Here is a 26,056-nt window from a genome sequence, read left to right as displayed (position 1 = left end):
ACGTCCCTTAGACAGTAAGGGATGCTAAAGAATAATTTGAGGAACAAATTGCTAAAAACATTGAGACCATCAACAATAAGTTCTTTAAATATACAGTGGTACCTCAGGTTAAGTACTTAATTCATTCCGGAGGTCCATACTTAACAGTTAACACATAGTAAAACCATTGAACTTGCTCCAAAAAGAGGCAGTAAAGAATACATTACTGGAAACCAGAGGAGGGGCAGAGTGCTCTCGTGCTCAGCCTTTGCTCAAGGGTTTCCCACAAGCATATGGGTGGACCCTTTGAGAACAGCATGCTGGACTAGGTAGGCCACAGGCCTGATCCAGAAGGCTCTTATGTTTTTATAATACAGCTAAGGGTATGTGTGATGCCGTACAAGGACTGCAAACTTAAACAGAAAGTTGTATGTGCTACTCAGACTGTATGGCATGAGGCCTCGAAGGGGGCGGGAGATTCAACAGCGTATGAATTCCATGCTGGAAATTGCGGCAGAGCTGAGGGGAACTGGGGAGGAACCCAAAGACAAACATGTTGCAGCCCTACTGCTGTGCTGCCTCTATGAATCATGCAATGAGCTAAACGGCCTCGTACCTGAAGGAGCGTCTCCACCCCCATCGTTCTTCCTTGGACACTGAGGTCCAGCTCCAAGGGCCTTCTGGCGGTTCCCTCACTGCGAGAAGCAAAGCTACAGGGAAACAGGCAGAGGGCCTTCTCGGGAGTGGCACCCGCTCTGTGGAACGCCCTCATCAGATGTCAAAGAGATAAACAACTATCTGACATTTAGAAGACATCTGAAGGCAGCCCTGTTCAGGGAAGTTTTTAATGTGTGACATTTTAATGTATTTTTAATCTTTGTTGGAAGCCGCCCAGAGAGGCTGGGGAAACCCAGCCAGATGGGCGGGGTACATATAAATTATTATTATTATTATTATTATTATTATTATTATTATTATTATTATTATTATTATTATTATTATAATACCTGTGAAACCAGACCTGACCCAAGAATATGTCCAAGGCAGGCTGATTGATGACTACAGTCACAGGAGGGAAAACAGGGCAGGCAAGAAGACTGAGAGACTAGAGACAGTTCAGAGGATCCCCTTCCCCTCAAAAAAGGGAGACAGACAGGACTGCCTCCTCTTGCATCAACAGCATCTTCTCCACAGCTTTACCCAAAGTCTCCTCCTCTGCCACGAGGGTGAGCTTGGTTTAGCAGTTCAAACTTGGTCTTGCCCTTTCGGTGGTGGCAATCACTAGCTCCTGGAGGCATCGTGGTTGGTGGGGGCAACCAGGGCAAAAGTCCCAAACACTAAATAAAACCTCTTCTCTGCAGGAGAGAAGCAAGGTTAATGCTCTGTAAGTATTAAGGCCTTTGTTTTGCACGTGAAATGCAAAGGGTAAGATTGCCAACGGAATATTGGTCTCCTTACAATCTGGCACCTGGAAGATGTAATCTAGGCAGTTTATCTTGGATCATTTTCCATGTTGCAGCTGCACAGGTTGGATCAAGTTCCTCATCGTTTCTTTTAGGTTGGTAGGTTTCTGCAGATGCTCTTCCTGTCGCAAAGGGTTTTGAAGGTGATACTGATTCCAACCCTACAAAAGAAAAGCAAAGTTGGGGTAAGCAAACATTTGCTGACACATACTGTATGAAGGAAACCTATGTCTCTGAAAAGTAACAGCTGGTCAGTTTGTACAGCACGTTTCAAAAATGGAATATTGATCTGAGGCAAAATTCTGGTCTTCACCAAAATACTAACTCTAGCTGTATAGGACAAAATTTCGTTTGTACCCATATTTCTTTAGAAAGTCCAAGAAAAAGCACCACTGCCCAATTTAGACTCCACATTAACAAATGTCTCGAACCAAATACTTTTCCCTGTCAACAGCAGAAAAAGTTTTGTACTCTTTCAGAAATACAGCGTCTGATCTAGCATATCTGAGAACTTGTGACACTGTAAGAGGAATGGAAAGAGAATTGGAAGAGGCCAAGCCAGGGGACAGTCCTAACAGAACCCTCTTGTTTTACAGTGATGGGACAACAATTAGTGTTCCAAGACCTGTATTTGCCACTGTGATTGCAGCTCCAATAATAAGGAAGCTAAATGACAGCCCCAAGGAGTCCTGAACTTTGTTTTATGCCAGTTATGGAGCTGGTCTGGCCACCCTTTTATGTTGGCTATTGTTAGTAGATTAAGCATTTTGTGATTTTCTATCCCAGGCATAGGCAAACTCGGCCCTCCAGATGTTCTGGGACTACCACACCCATCATCCCTGACCACTGGTCCTGTTAGCTAGGGATGATGGGAGTTCTAGTCCCTACACATCTGGAGGGCCAAGTTTGCCTATGCCTGTTCTATCAAATCCTTGTTTCACTGCATATAGTGAGACTGCCCATGACAATATCCCTTTTGTTGCTTTGGTAGGAGAGTCCCATGCAAGAAGATCAAACCTATCCATTCTGAAGGAATTCAGCCCTGAGTGCTCACTGGAAGGACAGATCCTGAAGCTGAGGCTCCAATACTTTGGCCACCTCAGGAGAAGAGAAGACTCCCTGGAAAAGACCCTGATGTTGGGAAAGATGGAGGGCACAAGGAGAAGGGGACGACAGAGGATGAGATGGTTGGATAGTGTTCTTGAAGCTACCAACATGAGTCTGACCAAACTGCGGGAGGCAGTGGAAGACAGGAGTGCCTGGCGTGCTCTGGTCCATGGGGTCACGAAGAGTCGGACACGACTAAAAGACTAAACAACAACAAACCAAACTCTCTTCAAAACAATAGGCTCTTCTTTGCTACCTACTATCATTTCCCCGCCCCCCAACTTTTCAACTTCTGCTAAGTTTGAAAGTGTTGTTTACTTTATGCAATGAGATGGGGTGGGAGACCTTGACATGCAACTCTTTTCTCTCCAAGGATGAATCTACAGGTAATACTGACCCACCCACCCCCAACCACCTGCTACTGTTCAGGACACACTACAATCCCACATATGGGATCTACTCATGAGTAGGTCAAGTCACTGGATCTTCTAGAGCTTGGAGCCCCCCTCCCTTTAACTGATGATGGCTTTGGTATCAGAGACCTCAGCTGAAGGGCCAGGTCACCACCCCACAGACACCACGAAGGTCAATTTCAAATGAGAGAAGCCTCTATGGGGAAGAAGTCAAATGGGCTGCAGAAAGACTTTCAAAGACCAGCAAGTTGCATGTAAGTGCAATAATTTTCTCTGTCATGGGCTTTGGCAGACTCATTTTTTGGGGGGGTGGGGGGAGACTAGAGAACTTTTAGCTAATGGAGGGGTAGAGGCTCGGTCAGTTGAAGAGAATCTGTTTCCAGTAAATTAAACCAAATTCATTCTAATAATCAGGCCTCAAATTAATTTTGATTACATAGAGTAAAAACAAATACTCAAAGAAAAATACTCTTTTGGGGTAGAAAGCATGTCTGTACCAGAAACAGAACAAAGCTCGATAGCTAAAGCTAATCCCCCATCCAAACCCCTCCGTTTTCAAATATCCTTTATATTATCACTACTACAATACCTTGGTTCAAATTTATTGCAATACTTGGTTTTAGGAAGATTTTTTTTTTAAAGTCCAATCTCCTGGTGGTGTTTGTTGTTGTTTAAATTGACCAAATGGCACCTATTTGCCTGAAGCAATAAAGTAGACAGCGTTAAAGAGATAAATCAATAGTAGGAAATAGAGAGGCTGGGATTTCAGCTGAAAGTTAGGCTGCTGAATGCTGACATTATTGATTTTAGCTAGTTCAGCTGGCCTTGTAATTAAAATGTAAATTTGAGAAAGAGATTGTGTCCTGACAGAAATGGTGGGATTAAGGGGAGATAAAAGCTCCTCAATGAAAATTCAGAGAAAGTAAAAGAACAGGTTTCATCAGCCATTTGGACTTAGGAGAATCAGAAGTGGGTAGCAGTATATATTTAATTGAAAAGGGGGGGGGGGAATCCCACCGAACTAGAATGTAAATAATATGAACAAAAAGATTTGAAGAACAGGGTTTGCTCCCTTTCCTCCATTCTGTTCTGCGCATAGCCCTTTCTAATCCAAAATACATGTCTATCAACACATGGCACACAAATGACTACTTCAGGCATGCCGAAGGGCAAGTGTGTGCTGAAGAGAATTTTCATTACCTTTTTCCTTTTAACATAAACATGTATGCACATACATTCACACACACTCCTTACCAGAAATGGATTTTCATACTTCCCATGAAGCTAGTTACATTTTTGTTTGGCTCGTGCCCACAGTTGTCATTTTACCATTTATCCTAAACGATTTGGGTGCTGAGTTATGATGACTGTGTAACCAAAACAGGGCTACTGAGGCAAGAAAGGGATATCACTATGGTCAGGGAAGTCCCAATACATTACTACTACTACTACTTTGTTGTTTAGTCGTTTAGTTGTGTCCGACTCTTCGTGACCCCCTGGACCAGAGCACGCCAGGCACTCCTGTCTTCCACTGCCTCCCGCAGTTTGGTCAAACACATGCTGGTAGCTTCAAGAACACTGTACAACCATCTCGTCCTCCATCGTCCCCTTCTCCTTGTGCCCTTCATCTTTCCCAACATCAGGGTCTTTTCCAGGGAGTCTTCTCTTCTCCTGAGGTGGTCAAAGTATTGGAGTCTCAGCTTGAGGATCTGTCCTTCCAGTGAGCACTCAGGGCTGATTTCCTTAAGAATGGATAGGTTTGATCTTCTTGCAGTCCGTGGGACTCTCAAGGGTCTCCTCCAGCACCAGAATTCAAAAGCATCAATTCTTCGGCGATCAGCCTTTTTTATGGTCCAGCTCTCACTTCCATACATCACTACTGGGAAAACCATAGCTTTAACTATACAGACCTTTGTTGGCAAGGTGATGTCTCTGCTTTTTAAGATGCTGTCTAGGTTTGTCATTGCTTTTCTCCCAAGAAGCAGGCATCTTTTAATTTCGTGGCTGCTGCCACCATCTGCAGTGATCATGGAGCCCAAGAAAGTAAAATCTCTCACTGCCTCCATTTCTTCCCCTTCTATTTGCCAGGAGGTGATGGGCCCAGTGGCCATGATCTACTACTACTAATAATAATAATGCTTGCCGAAATAGGGGGAAAATAGGAAGAATAAAACTAAAGGAGGAAACCAGCCACCTGCAACCCCCCCCCACACACAAAATAATCCCTGTATAATGGTGATTGGGTATTCTGTGGCCACAGAATGCTGAGTATCTGGTGAGGGACAGGAGGAACAGAACAGAGTGGACTTTCTCCAAAAAGGCATGGGTGGCCGGCTGACGCTCTCAACAGAAGCACTCCACACTGTAACTGTTCCTTGCAGCTCCTGCAATAGTTTGGCTTAAAATGTTCTGTTGGAGAAATCTTGTTTGTATGTGCATGCATGAACACACCATGTGCTATTATATTCACTGAAATCATCATTCCTAGTGAGGGCAAATGGGGCTCGACCACCTGGGAAGGTGGCCCATCTTGGAGAAGGAAAATTGTGATCCTAAACCTCTGCTATGAGGGAGGCAGGTGGCACTGTGGTCTAAACCACTGAGCCTAGGGCTTGCCGATCAGGTCAGCGGTTCGAATCCCCATGACGGGGTGAGCTCCCATTGCTCGGTCCCTGCTCCTGCCCACCTAGCAGTTCGAAAGCATGTCAAAGTGCAAGTAGATAAATAGGTACCACTCCGACGGGAAGGTTAACGGTGTTTTATGCACTGCTCTGGTTTCGCCAGAAATGGCTTAGTCATGCTGGCCACATGACCCGGAAAAACTGTCTGCGGACAAATGCCGGCTCCCTTGGCCTATAGAGCGAGATGAACGCGCAACCCCGGAGTCGTCCACGACTGGACCTAACGGTCAGGGGTACCTTTACCTTTTTCAACCTCTGCTGTCTTGCATGATATCTTCAGGAGAAGGAAAGGCTAAGGTAAGGGTAGGCAACCTAAGGCCTGTGGGCTGGATGCGGCCCAATCGCCTTCTCAATCCGACCCGTGGACAGTCCAGGAATCAGAGTGTTTTTACATGAGTAGAATGTGTCTTTTTATTTAAAATGCATCTCTGAGTTACTTGTGGGGCCTGCCTGGTGTTTTTACATGAGTAGAATGTGTGCTTTTCTTTAAATTGCATCTCTGGGTTATCTGTGGGGCATAGGAATTAATTCATTTCCCCCCAAAAAATATAGTCCGGCCCACCACATAGACTGAGGGACAGTGGACCTGAAAAAGGTTGCTGACCCTTGGGCTAAGAAGTAAGCCCTACACAAATCCAGAGTGGAGTCCCTAAGAGGGTTGGGTGGCACCTTGTATGCCTCCTTCCAGCAATTCCTGAAGCCAAGCTGGTGCCAAATGTCTTGTTCTGCTTTACTTTGGACCATATCAATGAGGCAGAGGGGGATCTTGTTGTCTTGACAGCTCAGGACCCCCATATACACTGCCCAGGCTTATGGCCTGAGGAGGCCACTTCACTGCTGCTAACACAGTGGTCTGCCTTCACCCCCAGAGGTGCACTCCATTGTCTCTCAAGACAGACGGATGCCAAGAATCATAATCTATTAATAACTGGAAAGTGGCCAGTGTAACACCAATTTTAAAAAGGGATCTGGTGAGCGGCAAGGTCCTGGAAATTACAACCAGGAAGCTTAAAGTTTCTTCTGGGATAATTCGTGGTAAGCCTTCTTAAAGGTAGAATTACCACGCATATAGAAGAACAAGTCTCACTGAAGCAGCACCAGTATGGCTCCTGTCTTACCAACCTATTTGAGGTATTTGTCAAGAAGCAGTTAGATAGAGGTGATCAGGCTGATAAAGTATACTTGGACTTTTAAAAAGCATTTGACAAAATACATTACCATATATTTCATCCGACTCCTGAATAAGCTTAGTAGTAATGGAATAAGAGGAGAGAGTTTCTTGTCTATCAGTGAAGAACCAGGAAACAGAGAGTATGAATAAATAGACGAGTCTCCCATTGGTGGGATGCAGAAAGTTGAGTTCCTCAAGCAGGGCCAGATTTAGGTTTGATGAGGCCCTAAGCTGCTGAAGGTAATGGGGCCCTTTATATGTCCAGCTGTCCTTTGTCAACAACAAATTGTCGCTGTTTTTGTGTGTTGAACATATGCTATATAGTAATTTATGGACCTAATAGGATCTAAAGCCATTTGCACATAACAAAATATGTATTTTATCAAAGTAATTTGCTTTTTTATCTTATATTTTGGAAATGTACATCCAGTTTTTGTTTTCCTTTGAATTTTTTGGGGGGCCCCAAGAGAGTGGGGGCCCTAAGCTATAGCTTGTTTAGCTCCAACACTGCCCTCAAGGATTCATATTGGGACCTGTGCTTTTACATAAATGTTCTAGTTAAAGGTGCCAAGGCACTCAAATTTGCAGCTAATAATGCATTGTTCAGGGTGGTTAAAAGAAAAAGGGGTTATGAGGGGCTCCAAACAGATCCCTCCAAACGGGGTGAATGGGAAGTAACACTCAATACAAGCAAGTGTAAAATGACGTACACTGTGACATAAAATCCTATTGTCACATACCGTATATACACTAATGGCGCCTGAAATAGAAGTAACTGACCAGGAAACAGATGTGGTGATTGTATTGGATAGCTTTGATGAAAATGCCAATCCAGTGTGTGGCAGCTGTAAAAGAGGTGCAGCACTGACATCAGGGTTCTACTCCATACAAACAGTTTTTGGCAACAATTCATGTTTAATGGATAGTGCACTCTGGGCACGCAATTGGTCCACCATGCAGAAATTATTTCTCAAGTAGCACCTGAATGAGTCCCGTCCCCCCTTATACGTGGTTCTCTTGTAATTTCCAGCCTATTTGTTTTAATTACTTTGACAGAAGTTTTATTCTTTATACAATGTCCTTAATCATATGTTCTCCTTTGTATGACTACAAAACCATGTATGTACATCACATTGTTTTGTAGCTATAAAAGGTAAAGGGACCCCTGACCATTAGGTCCGGTCATGGCCGACTCTGGGGTTGCAGTGCTCATCTCGCTTTATTGGCCGAGGGAGCCGGCGTACAGCTTCTGGGTTATGTGGCCAGCATGACTAAGCCGCTTCTGGCGAACCGGAGCAGCGCATGGAAACGCTGTTTACCTTCCCGCCAGAGCGGTACCTATTTATCTACTTGCACTTTGTGCTTTCGAACTGCTAGGATGGCAGGAGCAGGGACTGAGCAATGGGCGCTCACCCCGTCGCAGGGATTCGAACCGCCGACCTTCTGATCAGCAAGTCCTAGGCTATGTGGTTTAACCCACAGCACCAGAATAAAACTTTTGCTAATGTAATTAAAGCAAATAGGCTGGAAATTACAATTCCAAGAGAACCACATGTGGGGGGGGGGAGTGGGATCTGCAAGAAAATGTTGCAATGGATCTTCCCCTCTCATAGGAATATGAGGGAGTTGCCCTGCTAGGTTTATTATTTAGTGTATTTCTGCAACCCTAGAAATTTCTCCACGCATTCTGACCTTTCAGTCTTGCTTATCAGTAGCCCCTTTTTGGTTCCATTTCTGCCTTCACCTGTCACATGAGTTTGCTATTAAGAAGAAGCGATAGTCTGCACCCTGGAAAATTATTGATCTATTATTGCATATTCAGTATCGCATTACATGCGGAGGTACTTTTTTTTTTTTTACACACAACAGTTTTTTGCCTGAGAACATATCCATCTATTGTTGTTACAACTGTTGCCTGCATGCTCTTTAAAACCACTCTTTCACAAGTCAAATCTCTCTTGGTGTCCATTTACGTATGCATTCCAGACAGAGGAAGACTTGGGGTGTCAGCTCATTTGATACAGGCATACAAAATAACAAGCAAACTGCAACACTTCAAAATGGTTGCCATCCTGAGAGATCAGGTGCAAGAGTAAATAAGGATTATACAAATGAGAGGTCATTAAAAACCCTGGTAATGTTAATTTGGCATGACACCCCTTAATGGGTTATGTCTTCACACTTCAGTTGTCTAATCACCTAAATTCTTTTACAAATTTACATTTTATCTTGCACATGGAAACTCAAACCGACTCACTCCTCCTCTCTCTCTTATTATAATATCTATTCAAACTCTCAATTCTTGCCTTAATTTGCAGTTAGAATATACTTTTTGACATATTAAGAACTATTTAATGTAACTTTTTACCTTAGTGGGGGAAAAACCCCAGTGCAAAGCAAAAAATAACCAACTCAAAACATATGTTTTGTCCATTAAATTAAGACTCTGACTTGGCGTATTTGAACACTGACTCATCAAAAAAGTATTGTATAGGTCTGTGGGTTTGTGCATGTGTGAATCGGGATTGGTTAGTACAAGGATTGTGAACTGATGGCTTTAGACACCAACACAACCCCCCATCCACTGATTGCAAAGAGCCCAACCATTTTTAATTCATTTATTTTTTAAATGGTTTAAGTTGTAAATAAAACTTGCCTACTTGGTATCTCATCTTGAGTCTTTTCTAATGCTTGGGCAACAGTAAGTATTTGAAGCAGGGGGGCTAGCCTGTCTCTGCTCCATACGTTGCTGGGTTGCAACTCCCATTAGTCCCGAGCACTGACCAGGCTGGGTGGCGATGGTGGGAGCTTCAGTCCAGCAGGGATGGAGGGCCATCCCTTATTTAACGTACTGAGCCAATAACTCTATATTCCCTGGCTAATAAAACTTGTTTCCCCATGGTTCAGGAGCCCTGCCCAATTAAGTTAAGGTAAAGGTAAAGGGACCCCTGACCATTAGGTCCAGTCGTGGCTGACTCTGGGGTTGTGGCTTTATTGGCCGAGGGAGCCGGTGTACAGCTTCCGGGTTATGTGACCAGCATGACTAAGCCGCTTTTGGTGAACCAGAGCAGCGCATGGAAACGCTGTTTACCTTCCCACCGGAGCGGTACCTATTTATCTACTTGCACTTTGACGTGTTTCGAACTGCTAGGTTGGCAGGAGCAGGGACCGAGCAACGGGAGTTCACCCCATCGCGGGGACTCGAACTGCCAATCTTCTGACTGGCAAGCCCTAGGCTCTGTGGTTTAACCCACAGCGCCACCCGCATCCCCAAGCGCCACCTGCGTCCCCTTCCCTCTTATTTGTGTTCCCTTAAAGAAGTCCTAAGCACATTCTTTCTTAAAATATTCCATGTTCTAATCAAGGATAAAATTTCGAAGAATCCTGTTTCAATATAGATTGTGGTCATATATTGCTAGTCCTTGGAATCATAATACAGTGGTATCTCGGGTTAATTACAAAATTCATTCCGGAGGTCCATTCTTAACCTAAAACTGTTCTTAACCTGAAACACCACTTTAGCTAATGGGGCCTCCTGCCACTGGAGCACAATTTGTGTTCTCATCCTGAAGCAAAGTTCTTAACCTGAGGTACTATTTCTAGGTTAGCGGAGTCTGTAACCTGAAGCGTATGTAACCTGAAGCGTATGTAACCTGAGGTACCACTGTACATGTACTTTAATATTCTATCTTTTATTGTAATTTGGGACATCACCTTCTTCTGATCAGTTTACTGGGGTATTCAGATGAGAGTTTGATTATGAACTGTTTACCATACAAGGTCCTATATGTTACTGAGCAAATGGCTTTTTTATTATTGCTATGTGTATTGAGCTCATTTTCTTTGGATAAACTGCAGGGTCCACTTGCCTACTTTGTTGTTGTTTATTTGCATTATGTGTTCCAATCTGAATACATCATAAGACCATGATGAAGATAATTTCATTCATTTAGAAAATAGTCCATACTTTATTGTACATGTCACATGTCTTGTTTATAACTCTCATGTGCGTACACAGTGTGCAATGCTGTGCATGACTACATTCGGTCCTAATTAATGCTTGATGGCGGTAACTTTATTAAAACAGTCAGTTTGCGCAACACATTTCCAACACCCATACCAATGAAAACTCAATATATCTCAATGGAGGGTGTAACTGAAAAACGAGAGAGAGAGAGAGAGAGAGAGAGAGAGAGAGAAATCAACATATCAGCCATCTAGACAGGAAGCAGAATTCACTGATTGAAAAATCACAATGAAACAAAGACTAACACTGATTTAAATCAAGTTTCCTATTATTATTGTTTACTGAATTTATATACCGCCCTATACCCGGAGGTCTCAGGGCAGTTCCTATAGGGTGGTATTCACTGTGAGTAGAAGCCCTTCACAAGAACTACCTGAGCTTTGCCCCCTTTCCCCCACGCTCCCTGAAATTGGCTCGAGGGGGTGGGGGTTGAAGAACCCCCAGATCACTGTTGGGAGGGGGTGTGAAGGACAGGGAGACAGTTTCATCTGGTAAAGTGGTAAAGTCTGCTTTTGATGAACAAATTCCTATTCCCCACAAATAACCCAGAGATGCATTTTAAATAAAAGCACACATTCTACACATGTAAAAACACCAGGCAGGCCCCACAAATAACCCAGCAATGTATTTTAAATAAAAGGACACATTCTACACATGTAAAAACACCAGGCAGGCCCCACAAATAACCCAGCAATGTATTTTAAATAAAAGGACACTTACTACTCGTGTAAAAACACGCTGATTCCTGGACCATCCGCGGGCTGGATTTAGAAGGCGATTGGGCCGGATCTGGCCCCTGGGCCTTAGTTTGCCTACCCATGGTCCACTTGATGGAGTTTAGAGTACTCTAGGAATAATCACTGTCACTTGAAGTCCAGGTGATCTCAATGGCTAGGAGTGCCTACATCTGCTTTGGTTGGTGAGTCACCTATGGTCCTTTCTGAACACAGATAGCCTAGCTACACATCCATTATTTATTATTTATTTATTTCATAAAATTTAGGGAAGCTTTTAATGTTTAATAGGTTATTGTATTTTAGTGTTCTGTTGGAAGCCGCCCAGAGTGACTGGGGAAAACCCACCCAGATGGGCGGGGTATAAATTATTATTTATTATTTATTATTTATTATTTATTATTTATTATTATTATTATACACCGCTTGATTGGAAGAAACCTCTATGTGGTTTACAAAAGCAGTTTCTACTGAACTGCTTTCAACAGAAGTACAAAAACCAAGACTATCGTGATTTCATGTATGTGTGCATATGTTTCAGTCACTATCATGTGCCACTTCAACGCACAAACCACTTGTTAAAAATCAGCACACATAAGTGAATAGAAGTCTTATTTTGGTTAATGTGCCCTTGGAAAACAGCCCTATTTCTTCAAATGGGTTTCTAAGCTTAGACTGCCAGATATATAAAGCACAGGGGATGTCAGCCAGAATCTTGACTAAGCTCTAAGAACAGGAAAGGGCTGATGAGTGTGAAAGCAAAGATTTCATGGAGGTAGAAAGCTCTAAATGTCATTGTTAAATTAGGGCTGCAGGCTTTAATTGATTAATTGGTGTCATCAATCAATGAAAGCCTTAAGCACACCTTAAAAGTGTCCTCAGATTAATCAGTGAAGCTGAGAATAAAGATTATGGACTCTTCAAGGGCCTGCCATATTGCTGTCTTCCTCATACCAGTACCAAATTTGATGAAAGAAAATAAGTTAATTAAAAGCAGCCTTTTTCTTCAAGTCTGTATCCAAAGTAATCGGGAATATTATCCAATTAAGTATTAAATATCACCTTTAATCCTAACAAGCTTTTGCGGAATACACTGCAAGTTTTCACCCTTAAGAGAAATCTCAATTTCTTCTAGAATCTTCAAAACAAACCTTAATTGAAAAAAAATCTCAGTGTGTATACTCATTTAAATGTGATTCATTAATCAATCAACTGGTTGGAAGCAAAGGCAAGAAAGCATTTAAAAGTTGTTTATGCAGCTGATATCCACATATTAAATACGAACACTTATCAGAACAAGAATATTGGAGCTTAACTCCAATATTGGCGCTTACTCCAATCCTATGCGCACTTACCTGGAATTAAGTATCACTGAATAGAGTGGGAATTACTTCTGAGTAAATATGCACAAAAATGTGCTCTGAAGATTCCACAAGGGAACAATAAGAAAGATTGAAATTTTACAAAGAAGAGTAGCAAACATTCCAGAGAGCAGAGAGAGCTGGCTAGGCTTTGGAACGAGTTTATCATTTTTACTATACTAAAATTGCAGTCACAAAAACTGAATGGCATGTGATTAATAGAACTCAGGTCACTAAGAAGCTTTTCGAGACCATATAGTTGGAATAAAGACAGAGGTGTTAAGGTTATTTTGGTAGTTAATTTTAGACAGATAAAGAATCAAGTATATAGAATTTTAAGGATCATTAATAAACATGCACATCTTAATGGCAATTCCATTCTGACTGGAATCTGAAGACATGCATGAGAGCCAAAGAAGCTGTATTAACTCACATTTCACATTGGGGTGGGATAATTAACTCCTTGGGTTTGGGGGGCTACGACATCTAGAGATTTTCCTGAGCCAAATAATTTGAGCAAATGTGGTGCCAAACTCTGGCACATTAAAGATTGACAAAACATGGCTTGCTTATGCATGACCAGTCTCGAGATCACTCTGAATAGATGCTTAGATGACAAACAGTCAAAGATTGCTGCTGCTCACAATGTCACTATGAAATCTTGCAACCTGTCCTTTCTGCAGTTATGTTACAAACATCCCTGAAAAAAACACTAGTTACTGGAAGAAGTTGTTTCAGTTTATCATAGCATTGTTTCTTCAGTTATGTTACAAACATCCCTGAAAAAAACACTAGTTACTGGAAGAAGTTGTTTCAGTTTATCATAGCATTGTTTCTTCAGCATGTCCCACAGTATTCTAAAATATGAACCAAAAACATGCTCAGCAGTCAAAGCTCTGTTTCCAGATTAAAACATTTTCTTCCTCTGTGATATACCGAAAGCTGCTAAGCTTTGAATAGCCACAGACCCACAGAAAAAGAAGATTACAAATAACTGGGGATAAACACAAACAGTGGCCTTATACAATGAGGGATGTGATCTCAAATGCATGTGACTTTAAAAAAATGAGGCTTTAAAATAAAAGCCAGGAGAATATTTTTTCTTCTCAACCTTTGTATGAAGTTTTGTACAGACACCCTGGTTTATTGGTCCCCTGAAAAAGTGGATTGACCTGCAACAATTAATACAAATTCTACACTGCTCAATCAGATGGTCGTATCCTGTTCTGTGCACCTGAGTAAACAATTATCCTGTGCATGGACACACACACACACACACACACACACACACACACACAGGTGCACACACGTACGTACGCTGCAATTCTTGGTTCAAAGCTACAGTGAAATATGAGTGAATAAAATAAGCCTCCTGGCCTGACCAAAGTTGACTCCTAGAGGATTTCTGTTTTTATAAAGTCGGTCTTGCTCCCCCTATCTATGTACTGATTTCCTCACGGCAGTCGGAAAGATTACCCACCGCACTGATCGCTTTATTACCTTGTAATGGCTGTTTATTTGCTTTACCGCAGTAGTAACATGCAGTGATGAAGCTTTTCACAGCTGAGCAAACTCACCGTATTCATTACGAAGGTGGTCTGGAATGTAGGGCTCATAGCCCTCCTTTTCAGGCACGTCGACAAACTCATCCTCCTCGTCACTGTCATCTGTTGCTTTCATCTATGAAGAAGAGTCAAAAGCACTGAAGAAACACGGAAAACACCCAGCAGCCACCCCATGTGAACATCCCTCACATAAACGCTTCAGCTACAACAGGCACCTCTGAAGATCTGCCATCCGGTTTTATTTTCAGCGTTAACCAGAACACTGTATGGAACATACAAAGCACTGTTAAAAAGAACATTTCAAGTACAGTATTTACTGCCTTCTCCTGGAAGGGGTTGAAATCTTCCATCCTACTTACGCATGAACTTTACTGCTGCTTCGTGTTTTGTCAGGAACTGGGTTTCCTCAATAAGCAATGTAACATAAACAAAGCCTGAGGTGAAGGTACCCCATACCGTTTGGTCCAGTCGCGGACGACTCTGAGGTTGCGTGCTTATCTCGCTCTATAGGCCGAGGGAGCCGACGTTTGTCCGCAGACAGCTTCTGAGTCATGTGGCCAGCATGACTAAGATGCTTCTGATGAAACCAGAGCAGCGCATGGAAACGCCGTTTACCTTCCCGCTGGAGTGGTACCTATTTATCTACCTGCACTTTGACGTGCTTTCGAACTGCTAGGTGGGCAGGAGCTGGGACCGAACAATGGGAGCTCACCCCGTCGCGGGGATTTGAACCGCCGACCTTCTGATCGCCAAGCTCTAGGCTCTGTGGTTTAGACCACAGCGCCACCCGCGTCCCTCAAACAAAGCCTGAACCATCCGTTTGATTGTGTGGGGCTTTGTGCACCTACCTTGCAAAAGCAGCCTTAGGAAATCATTTACAAGCAACATTTTACTCCGGTGTATTCCCATTACATCTTTTAACTACAAAAAATTACTTAAGCACTGCCCAGGACGCATGCCTGCAAGGAGTCTCTGACTCTGAGATTTCATTTTTTTAAAAGTCTGTCTATTGGCTTCCTAGAAATAAAGTGAGGAAGAAGCAGGTAAATTAGCTTGGCTGCCTCCTGTTTTTAGCCAATGAGAGAAGTCAAAGTTGTGATTGACAAGTTAGCTGTTTCAGTATCAGGCGATAGAAAACCCCAATTTCTGTAGAGCTGCTGTTTCCCCCTCCTTTTTTGTGCAATTTCTATCTCTGTTTTTGGCACATGGAATCTCTGTAGTTTGCCCAAGCCCAGCACAGCTGTCAGCCAGGTCAGAGAAAACTATGTACATTTGTAATTAATATAGTACAACTTTATTTATCCTAAAGGTTTTGGGTATCACTCCACAGAAAAGCAATATAATAAATGGGGAGAAAGTTTGGAGGTGGGAGAACAGGAAGTGATTTTGAGTATTCTGGGCAAGCAAAGTTTAAGAGTTTGGCTAAGTATAATCTGGACAGAGTTAAGCTTTGCCTCTTAAGTTTGTATTGGGCTTCTAAGAAAAGTGATAAAAGTGAGAAGTGATAGAAAACAGAGGGTTATTTCTAAAACATTTAAGGTTTTCATTATTGATTATGATTTTCTTGTGACTAATCTCTGGAAGCCTTTTCTGGCTGAAGAGTGGTATAAAAATGTTTTATTTTTCTGCTAGTTGTGTAGTATGCCAAAAATATTGCTGCTTGAGCACAGTGGAGTTTGCTTGGATTCTTGAGGCAATGAGATGTATTCACAGGTTCGTAAAAAATTGGACTCAAGAAACCAAAAACAATAAATATTATTTAAAAAAAAAAAAAAAAGCGGGGCAGCGCTGGGAAAGTCTCCCTTTGAATAATATAAGAGCAACCTAACTGGAGGAGACTCTTGAGAGTCCCATGGACTGCAAGAAGATCCAACGTCTCCATTCTTAAGGAAATCAGCCCTGAGTGCTCACTGGAAGGACAGATTGTGAAGCTGAGGCTCCAATACTTTGGAACCCGAAGTTTACGTTACCCAAGCGTAACATAAGCCGAGGTGATACTGTAATTGTGTTTGGAATGTACGGTTGAATCTGGATAGTTTGAAGGATATCAACACAAATTCAGCACAATCAATGGATCAATACAAGTTCACAGTTTTGTATACACTTTGGTTCAAGCCCCACTAATACTTGATTAACAAAAACCTAGAGCTGCCTCCAAGTTTTCCCCTCCTTTCATCCTAGCAGCCATGAGGCATCTTTCCTGTGGTGGGTTCACCTGATATCAGGTACTCCCTCCAACTTATTTTCTGCAAACTATTACATAAATTTAAAAAATTAAAACATTGTCCAGTAGCACCTTAGAGACCAACTAAATTTGTTCTGGGTATAAGCTTTCACACTTCTTCAGATACTCTCTTATTACACAATAAGTGCAAATACAAAATGTGAAAGCTTTCCAAAAAGGCACAGGCATGTCTCTTGCTGTGTAGGAACTAAAGTCCAGGCACTCATTAAGAATTTACTGTATAGTTAACTTAAAGTACAACTCTATACATTTTTACTCAAAAGTAAGTCCCTTTGTGTTTAATAGAGCTTACTCTCAGGTAAGTGGGTACAAGATTGCAGCCTTGACTTTCTTGTGAGGAAGAAGAAGAACTTAAAATACTGGCAGTCCACCGCGTTTAATGTCATTTTATAACAGAGGGGTATAAAACCCAAAAGTTAACACAGTAAATTAAATTATTATCATTAAAATAAAATATATTTTATAACATTTTAAAACCCTGTTAATATAATTCAGTGATTTTGCTGCTGGGGCAGAAACTGGAAAGTGGCAGTAAGCTTTATTATTTTACTGAGCTATTAAGGAAAATACTAACTGTATGTTTTTCCTTACTACTTTATCTGTAAAAGTAAAAAAGTAAAACACGAATAAATAAAACTTAAGCAATTTTAAAAATGAAAACAAGTCTTTCTGCTTTCTGCAGTCCCTCACCCCCAGTGGTAACAGGCCTAAAGTAACTCCTTAAGAATTCCCAACCACCATAGTACAGTCTTGCATGAAGAATATATACAAGAGGCATACTGTACATTGATTAAACTGAATTGGAAAAAAACGTAGCTGATAGGTAAATCTTATATCCACTAGTTATCACTTTGTGAACTCACTGCGTCTCATTGGGAAACATCCAGTGCAAAAACAGAAAGGAACATACAGTAGTGCCTTTTAAGTCTCTAACCCAGAGAATTCTAAGCTACATGCAAGTTCAGGAATTATGCAATTTAAAAAATATATAAAACTTGGGGCAGCCTCCCATCCTCTGCCAAGTCCCCACCTCTCCCTTAACACTTCACCTAAGTCCACATTCCTTCATAGCTCCTCTGTATCCCTCAACCCATGACTTACTCCAACTTTTGCTGTCGTTTAAAACCTGCCTTCTCTTTTGCTCCCCCGCCCCCTAGTAAATAGTAGGCTGCTAAACTCTCAGGCTAACATTCATGCCAACTGTTAGTCCTTAAATTGCAAGAGGAAGACGGGATTTCCCACTGCTGCAGGGTCTGAGACCACTGAGGCTGAACTATGATACCTAGTCAATGTGGGACTGCCCTTAAAGAATATTTGGAAACAACAGTTGGTTCCGATGGTTGCTGCTGGGCTGTTGATAAGGGCCTGTTATTTCATCGTTATTTGATATGCATTTACTCCCAGTAGGTTTCCAAGTCCGTATCAAAGCTCGAGTTAACACTTTTATCCTCTCCCTCCCCCCATAATTTTTTTTTAAAAAAACCCAACCTAAATTCTGACAATATAAACAACAAACAGTGTTCAGTTATGTTTATTTGACTTACAGCATACAAGGAAATCTAGAAACTGCATATGGAAGCTTAAGCCCTTGCTCTGAGGCCCTTTTAGACTTGGCTTACAGTTGTAGAGGACTCTTTACTTCTGTATCTAATAAAGGCAAAGGGACCCCTGACCATTAGGTCCAGTCAGGGACGACTGTGGGGTTGCGGTGCTCATCTCGCTTTACTGGCCGAGGGAGCCGGCGTTTGTCCGCAGACAGTTTTCCCGGGACATGTAGCCAGCATGACTAAGCCACTTCACGCAAAACAGAGCAGCGAAAGGAAACGCAGTTTACATTCCCGCCGGAGCGGTACCTATTTATCTACTTGCACTGGCGTGCTTTCAAACTGCTAGGTTGGCAGGAGCAGGGACCAAGCAACGGGAACTCACCCCATCGTGGGGATTCGAACCGCTGACCTTCTGATCAGCAAGCCTTATGCTCTGTGGTTTAGACCACAGAGCCACCCACGTCCCTTCCGTATCTAATAAATGGTAGTAATTGATTGTGACTAGTCTCTCTTCTGCATAGACTCTGGTGCAGAGTTCATTTTTCAGACAGCTATCTGCCATATTCCAGCTGTCCAGCCTAGGAATGCATCTAATTGTGCATGCAGAGGCAGCCTTACTTACACACTTACACATACATGCACCTACCTTTCATTTCCTACACTGGATCAAGCCCCTGGGCTGCTGTGTTACTCATGAACCAACAACTACCCACACTTTTATAAAACATACTGTGCTTTGAGAGAGAGAGAGAGAGAGAGAGAGAGAGAGAGAGAGAGAGAGAGAGATATGAAGATTTTTGGAAAGAGGATGTTTGGAGACTTTTATATAACAGTAACTTAAGACAAAAAGTAAGGCGTGGTTTAACACTAGATTCAGAAGGCATTCTTTCCTACTCTCTTTTAAACATTTTAACTTTTACCTGGTGATGAGAGAAAGGCAATTCACCTATAACAGTTATCAAAGTTTCTCCTAGCTTAACTAATTATAGGGTCGACATTAAACTCCAGTACTGAGTACATTACTTTTTCCAAACTAGCTGAGAAGACTATATATCAAGATGTAACAGCTTCTGTCAAATAAATTAGAAAATAGAACTCTGAGGGACATAATTACTAGGCAATTCTTTTATAGGGAAATTTTTTTTTAGTGTATTTCATAGGAAAAGTTTTAACTCAGAAGTATAAAAAACCCCTTTCAAACCAAAAGCAAAAACAGTCAAATTCTCCTTTATTAAGGACCACTGACAAGCAAAGCATCCATGTATGATGGCAGAATACAAATAATTTAAATTGTGTACGGTTTTGGGGAATACGGCAAATGTCTTTTTTAAGGTTGCCTGTTCTGTAATCGGTGGGCAAATGTGAAAAAGTCAACACAACGTTTCTAAAGACATTCCCAGATTTTATTTCACATGGACACACAGAGAAGCCAGGCTAAAGAGGCCTCGGCCAAATTCCTAATGCAAGAACCTGATCGGAAACCAGAGGGGTCAACACTGCTGCACACTTGCAGGTTCCCAAACTTTGAGACTCTCGCAGAGCTCTGCTGAGAAGAGAAATAATAAGATGCAAAGTCACTTTGTTTAGGCACAATCCATGAGCAGTGCATTTAGGCACTATAGGAAGCATTAATCATAGGAAACTGTAATTTTTGTTATCAGTCCAACACTAATCAAAAGGGAAACCTGTCACTAGCACTGACCTGTGAAACGTCCCAATTATACTCTTTGGAAATGACAGGAGCACTTAACTTCCTCACTGAGTAAATGACGACAATCAATCACGTTTGAATAACAATGAGCCACGGAGCTGAAAATTATTTTTTGTATAGAATCTACCCAGGAATTTATGAAAGGTGAAAAGCAACCCAAGGTTTTAGGGCCATTATAGCTTTCAGCTAGTGCAGTGCATATCAAACACTAAACAGAATTTATGTGTTTTAATTTTCTAAAAGGTAGATGTGGACTTGGTGCTACAATGCATAACATATAATGCCAGGTTTTAAATATGAGGGTCATTTTCATAAAATATTATGCTTATTGTCTGCACCCTTGAATTCACTGAGGAATTTATTAAATTCATATTTCCTCTAAAAAATATTTAACTGCTTAGCTAACTATGAGAAATTAAGCCTCAGCTCCTAGATAGGAAAAGATTCATTTTTGTATCATTTTAAAACAAGTCACATTTTTCTTCATTTGTGAGTAAGCAAAGATAAGTGCTTAAAAGAGGCATGTAAAAGGATGTAGTAATGAACTTTACTATTTCAGTTTGCAGTATCGAGTTCCCTTTCTTTCCATAAAAATCTGCTTACCTGATGCAAAATCCTGTACTGTGTAGCCAGAAAAACCTTATGCCTAGGATTCCACCCCTAAACAGCAGGTTTGTGTGAACAAACACTCATAGGGCTTCAGTTTCCCTCTGCTAACTCAATGTACTTCAGCCAGCCCAGCACTCCAGTTCTGACTCTCTCCACCAAAAGCACACACTTGGCAGCCACCCTTGAGGGCCAGTAAATCCTTAGCAATAGTCCCTTAAAAAGACCCCCAACTCCATTAAGAAGCACTAAGTAATGAAGTAAGTAAAGCTCACACTCCATCCAGCTAAGATGAATAAGCAGGATTTAGCTGGTGCATCCCTTGCGGTACAACAAACATGGCTGGAGCTCATCCAATGCACATCAGAATCCACATCCAGCTGTCAATTCTGCCAATCCACACAGCATTCTTTTCAGGAGGAAGTGCATCCCCACCTTGAGGCAACTAGTTAACACATAAATGCCTGTAACCTCGGGTTACAGACGCTTCAGGTTACAGACTCCGCTAACCCAGAAATAGTACCTCAGCGTTAAGAGCTTTGCTTCAGAATGAGAACAGAAATCGCACAGCGGCGGCGTGGAAGGCCCCATTAGCTAAAGTGGTGCTTCAGGTTAAGAACAGTTTCAGGTTAAGAATGGACCTCCAGAACGAATTAAGTTCTTAACCCAAGGTACTACTGTATTGTGGAGCACTGGGACAGTCACTTTAAAATGCCCCTTTTGTACATTTACTTTCAAATATAAACCAATAAAAATGATGGTTCAGGTGACACTCATTTAGTTTCAAACCATTATGCTTGCCAGTATAAGGTTCAATTTGGCCACTGGCAATTTTCAGCTTTTACAAACAACTTTGTGTGTGGGTGTGGGTGTGGGTGTGGGTGTGGGTGTGGGTGTGGGTGTGGGTGTGGGTGTGAGCGCGTGCACACGCAAGCACACATATCTCCTGGGTTTTGTCCTACTCCTAGAAAAACACAACTGTTTAAGGAATTATTTCCACTCCTTAAAACCCCTATCCAGAATGAGGATGGAAAGCAAATCACAACTCATATAGAGACTAAACTGGTTGTTCTCATCATATTACTGTGTGAACAAAACAAGCAGCGGGGATCCAACGAAATAGTTCAGTTACTGCATGGACTTCTGGCTGTGCAATAGAAGTCGCCCCAGGTCTCTTCTGGGGTTTTCCCCAACCTCCCAAATCAGATTTGGAGAGGGCCTGGTGGCAGGTGGTAAAAGAGAGAGAGAGAAATTTCAGAATGGTACTGTCAGAATTCCTTGCACTAATGGAACTGCTTCGTCGAATACAGCCCTTTGTAATTTTTAGTGGAGAGCTATTTAAATATGAAATGCATTTCTGCTATATATTTAGCAACATTTCTTTTCAAATATCCACAACCTAGCTCAAACCTTACTGTTTTCTGCTAATCAAGCTTCGGAGGTTTTTTAGCCCACCAACTTATTATTGTATCCTCCTTTGGAATCTTAATAATATTTCCCCAAATGTTAATATAATCTCATTATGTGTTCTTCCCACTGAATAACCAGGCACCTCCTACAATTATTTCCTGTGATCTTCCCGCACCATCCACGCCAGCTGGTACTACTGGGGGACACGGCCAATGAGAGGTGGCAGGGCTGTGGCCACGTTCTTCTGGTTTTCTCCTCATCCTCCTTTGCAAAGATACTGTGGACACAACATTGCAGTTTTGCAAACAGCAGTTAACTGAACTACAGGGTTTTACTTTGCTTCAGAAGAGGGTCTCCGATGACACAATCTTCCAGTGTGGTATCATGCCACAATAACTGCACACTGCTCAGAAGTAAGCCACACTGAATTCAATGGGGACCGCTCATAAGTATGTAAAAGATTGCCGCCTGAATTGCTTAGTCTTAATGGCGCTACACAAGATGGTTAACAAGGGGCCTAATAAATTTCTAGACTTATGGGGGCAATATTATGCCCCTTCCCTAGCTTATTAACTTTTTCCATAATGTGAAATAAAATGGAGAGGTATTAAGTACACTAGAACCTGGAACACCACGGTTAAAATCAGCTATGCCCCCAAGCACAGCTGAAACCAACCACCGCCTGATGGCAGTGTCTCTCTCCCCTCCTTCGTTCTTCCTCTGAAAACAGCTCCCTCATGAAGAGACTAGGGCTAGAGGGTGGAGCCTATGATCAATCTTTTGATCAATGTGCAGTGGCCATATTGCCACAGACACTGCATTTCTATATTCACTTTTCTTTCTACTGCTTCTGGAGCTGTCTCTTGAAAAAACTGTATTATACAAGCAAAAGCAAGGGCCAAGAATTCACAGATCTGGTGAGGTGCATGTGTACATAACAAGAAGCTACAGCTAATTGTTCACTGCATCTGGGCTCATTAACATTTTGCTGCCAGATTTCTTGTTCTGCCTTTCTGAACACTTTTCATTCCTTTCCCCCAGCTCAGGAAATCTCTTTCTTTCAGGTATGGTAATGTGGCAGGCTTGGTTTTCCTTCCTCTAACATGATGTAAGGCCTCCTCAGATAAGTGAACTCTAAACTTCATTTGTCTTTCAGCAGGCTTGATGACTATGCATTTAAAAACCCATTTTATCTTATAAACTAAAAATTAAATGTACTCAGCTGTGATGGTCATCATTGCATCTGCTATTTATATGCTAATACCCTCACTGGAAGATCTTGCAAATTATTCCACCTACCAATATTTCATGTGCATCTACTCACAGTCAACTAAATATTTTTTCCAAGAGGAGAGAGGATTTTTTTTTGGCCAAGGAATTAATACTTACTGCAGTGGAACCAATTTATATGGGCAACTTTATGTGAATGCATTTTGAATTCAGCCATGATGTAAAATATAGTCAAGTCATCTTAAATGAAGGAAAACTACAATTTGTGTAACCAAATCACGTAGTGTTCATTAGCAGAGTATAAAAGCCTTTTGGAATGACTGACAATATAGGGCAAAACAAGGTACCTTACTGGAAATGAGATTTTTACAACTTCTACACCTGTTAAATCATAAATGTAAATGTCACATTAACCAATCTGTAAACAATTTGCTTTTCTCTTTCTTAAAACTGCAGTAAAACACTGGGCTAGGAGCACCTTAAAGACCAACTAAGTCAGTTCTTGGTATGAGCTTTCGTGTGCATGCACACTTCTTCAGATACACTGAAACAGAAGTTTCCAGACCCTTCCAATTGGAGGCACGTATATCTGTTGTTGCCTGTAGTATATATCAACAATGTATGGAGAAGGGTGGTGATGGTGGCAGAACTTCCAGGTCGGCTTTATGGTACTAGAGCTTGTTCCTCTCAATGGGCAATCAGTGTCTGACCATTACAGTGGTACCTCCGGTTGCGGATGGGATCCGTTCCGGACATCCAGCCGGATCCTGATGTTTTCGCAACCGGAGAGACCGCTTCTGCGCACGCGGTAGCAGAGCGCTCCTGCACATGCGCGTGTGGCAAAAACCCGGAAATATACTTCTCGGTTTGCTGCTTACGTATCCTGAAGTTTACGTAACCGGAGGGCTACATAAGCAGAGGTATGACAGTATTTCCCTTTCTTTCCCTATTAAGCCTATTAAGTAGCTCCAAATTTGTCCAACAAGATCCTGTTGGGAACAATTTTATTGCTTACTGAGATAAAGGAGTATTGTATGCACTACCCTGCTTAAACACAAAGTGCTAAAAAGTATTGTTACTCCTCCTCCTTTTTGCTATAAGTTAGTTCTATGGTGGGGTTCTAATTTTTATCAGACAAAAAAAATATAACTTTCTTGATCATCCATGTAACCAGGAAAAATGAGGTTGTATCCAATTAAGTTCTACTCAAGAGAAGGCCCACTGAAATTAATGAACCTAAGTCAGTCATGCCCATTAATTTCAATAGGTCTATTTTGAGTAGGACTAGCATGGAAGACCGGGCACGATCCAGCAAAAAGTGACCCACCTATACCCATGTTGAGATGAGCAAGACGTTTAAGCAACATCCTGAAATTCTGTTTCACACAAATGTTGCTTTGCCTAATTATTTCCCTAGGCATGTTATGTTGCATAAGTGTTTTGATTTGGCAAGCTTTAATTACCAACAACATCGTTTAAGTCAGAAAGAGAAGACTGCCCAGAACTGGAATGCAGGCAACTTTGGTTAATGTGAAACAGACAAGAGGCTGGTTTTGAGATCTGAGCTAGAAGAAGGATAGGAATGTTGGGACCTCTATAATGTACTTTAAATTATTCCCATAGTCAACCCCTGCCGTTTACTCCTATGAAAAAAAGTGTAGCAGTTGAGGACACCACTGTAATAGGCAAGATCTCTTCCCTTATCTCTAACAGGGAAAGAAGGGTGGTCTCTACTGAGAACATACCTGGACTGTTTCTTTAATCTATCCATCACAGAGACAAGCATCTTGCTAATTTTCTTTAAAAGTAGGCTGCAGTGGGAATCATCTGCTGTAAAAGGCAGTTAAGGCTATGATCTGCACCCTGAATATTAGTTCCCTAAAATGGACCGCGAAGTTGAGCAGTGTAATGGGGTACTGTAAGTTCTCCCATCCAAACAACTTGATTCAGGTTGCCCAAGATGGCAACTCCTCCCTGGGCCAACACTCTCCTCACTGAAGAAAAACCACCTGCAGCCAAAAGAAAAAGGAAGGGGGGGGCAGTCAAAATGAACCTGTTTCCTTCACAGAGGAGGAGCTTCTAGAGACTGTTAGGTAGAGAGAAACAGGTTTCAGCAGCGACCCAAGAAAGGAGGAAAGTCATCAGCCCGAGAAAGCTATGGGCTGAGATGGCACCAAGATGCAAGTCTCCATTTTTTGGGAAAGAGAGCCAGACCACAAGGCGAAAGGGCAGGGGGAGCAAGACTCTAACCTAGGAATGAAGAAACTTCCATTCCTCCCCCTCCCAAATTAAAAAAAAAATGCTTTATTTTTCTTGCCTTTGCCTACCCTCTAGTGGACACTGCCACAGTAACTCCAAGTTCTTTTATAGCCAAGGCTTATTTTTTTGGATTAAACAGCCTTTGCCTGCTGCCCCCTTTCTCTGGAGAATGAGGGAAGACCACCCCTTGTTTTTCTCTTGCTGCATTATTAAATGCTGTGCACCACTGGCTTAAGAGTCAAACAAAGGCTAGCCCTCTGGAGCCAAGCGCCCAGCAGAGCCCCACAGAGCTATCTGCTCTGGCCCTTCCTGTGACCTCTGACCCTTCAGAGGTAGCATGCTACGTGGAAAATGGGTGGAGAATGTCAGCAAAACCACACAACCAGTTCACGGAAACGAAGGTGCAAGGCACACCTAGAACCATCCTCTACCACAAATGCAAACCCATTCACATGACGCAATTATTCACCGGCAAAATACAAGCCATGATGTGCTACAAGCAGACAAATAATTCTAGTTCACTGATACAACACAACCAAATCACACA

At 42.0% G+C, this 26,056-nt stretch overlaps 1 protein-coding gene across 2 annotated transcripts in view; it reads right to left on the bottom strand.

Annotated features, from left to right (window-relative positions):
- UVSSA (UV stimulated scaffold protein A) overlaps positions 1–26,056 on the bottom strand; it is a 50,756-nt gene that overhangs the window by 12,866 nt on the left and 11,834 nt on the right. Inside the window, exons 7-8 of one of the 2 annotated variants that reach the window (XM_081864292.1) lie at positions 14,514–14,616; positions 1,438–1,603 (exon numbers count right to left, since the gene is read on the bottom strand). In XM_081864292.1, coding sequence (XP_081720418.1) covers positions 1,438–1,603; positions 14,514–14,616 — 269 coding nt within the window. The remainder of the gene's footprint in view (positions 1–1,437; positions 1,604–14,513; positions 14,617–26,056) is intronic. The other variant, XM_081864293.1, reaches the window with a different exon arrangement.

The sequence above is a fragment of the Podarcis erhardii genome (genome assembly GCF_964252035.2).
Source record: "Podarcis erhardii genome assembly, chromosome: 5".
Taxonomy (NCBI): domain Eukaryota; kingdom Metazoa; phylum Chordata; class Lepidosauria; order Squamata; family Lacertidae; genus Podarcis; species Podarcis erhardii.
Note: the sequence above shows the minus strand (reverse complement) of the source record. Positions and strands in the feature narration are given on the sequence as shown.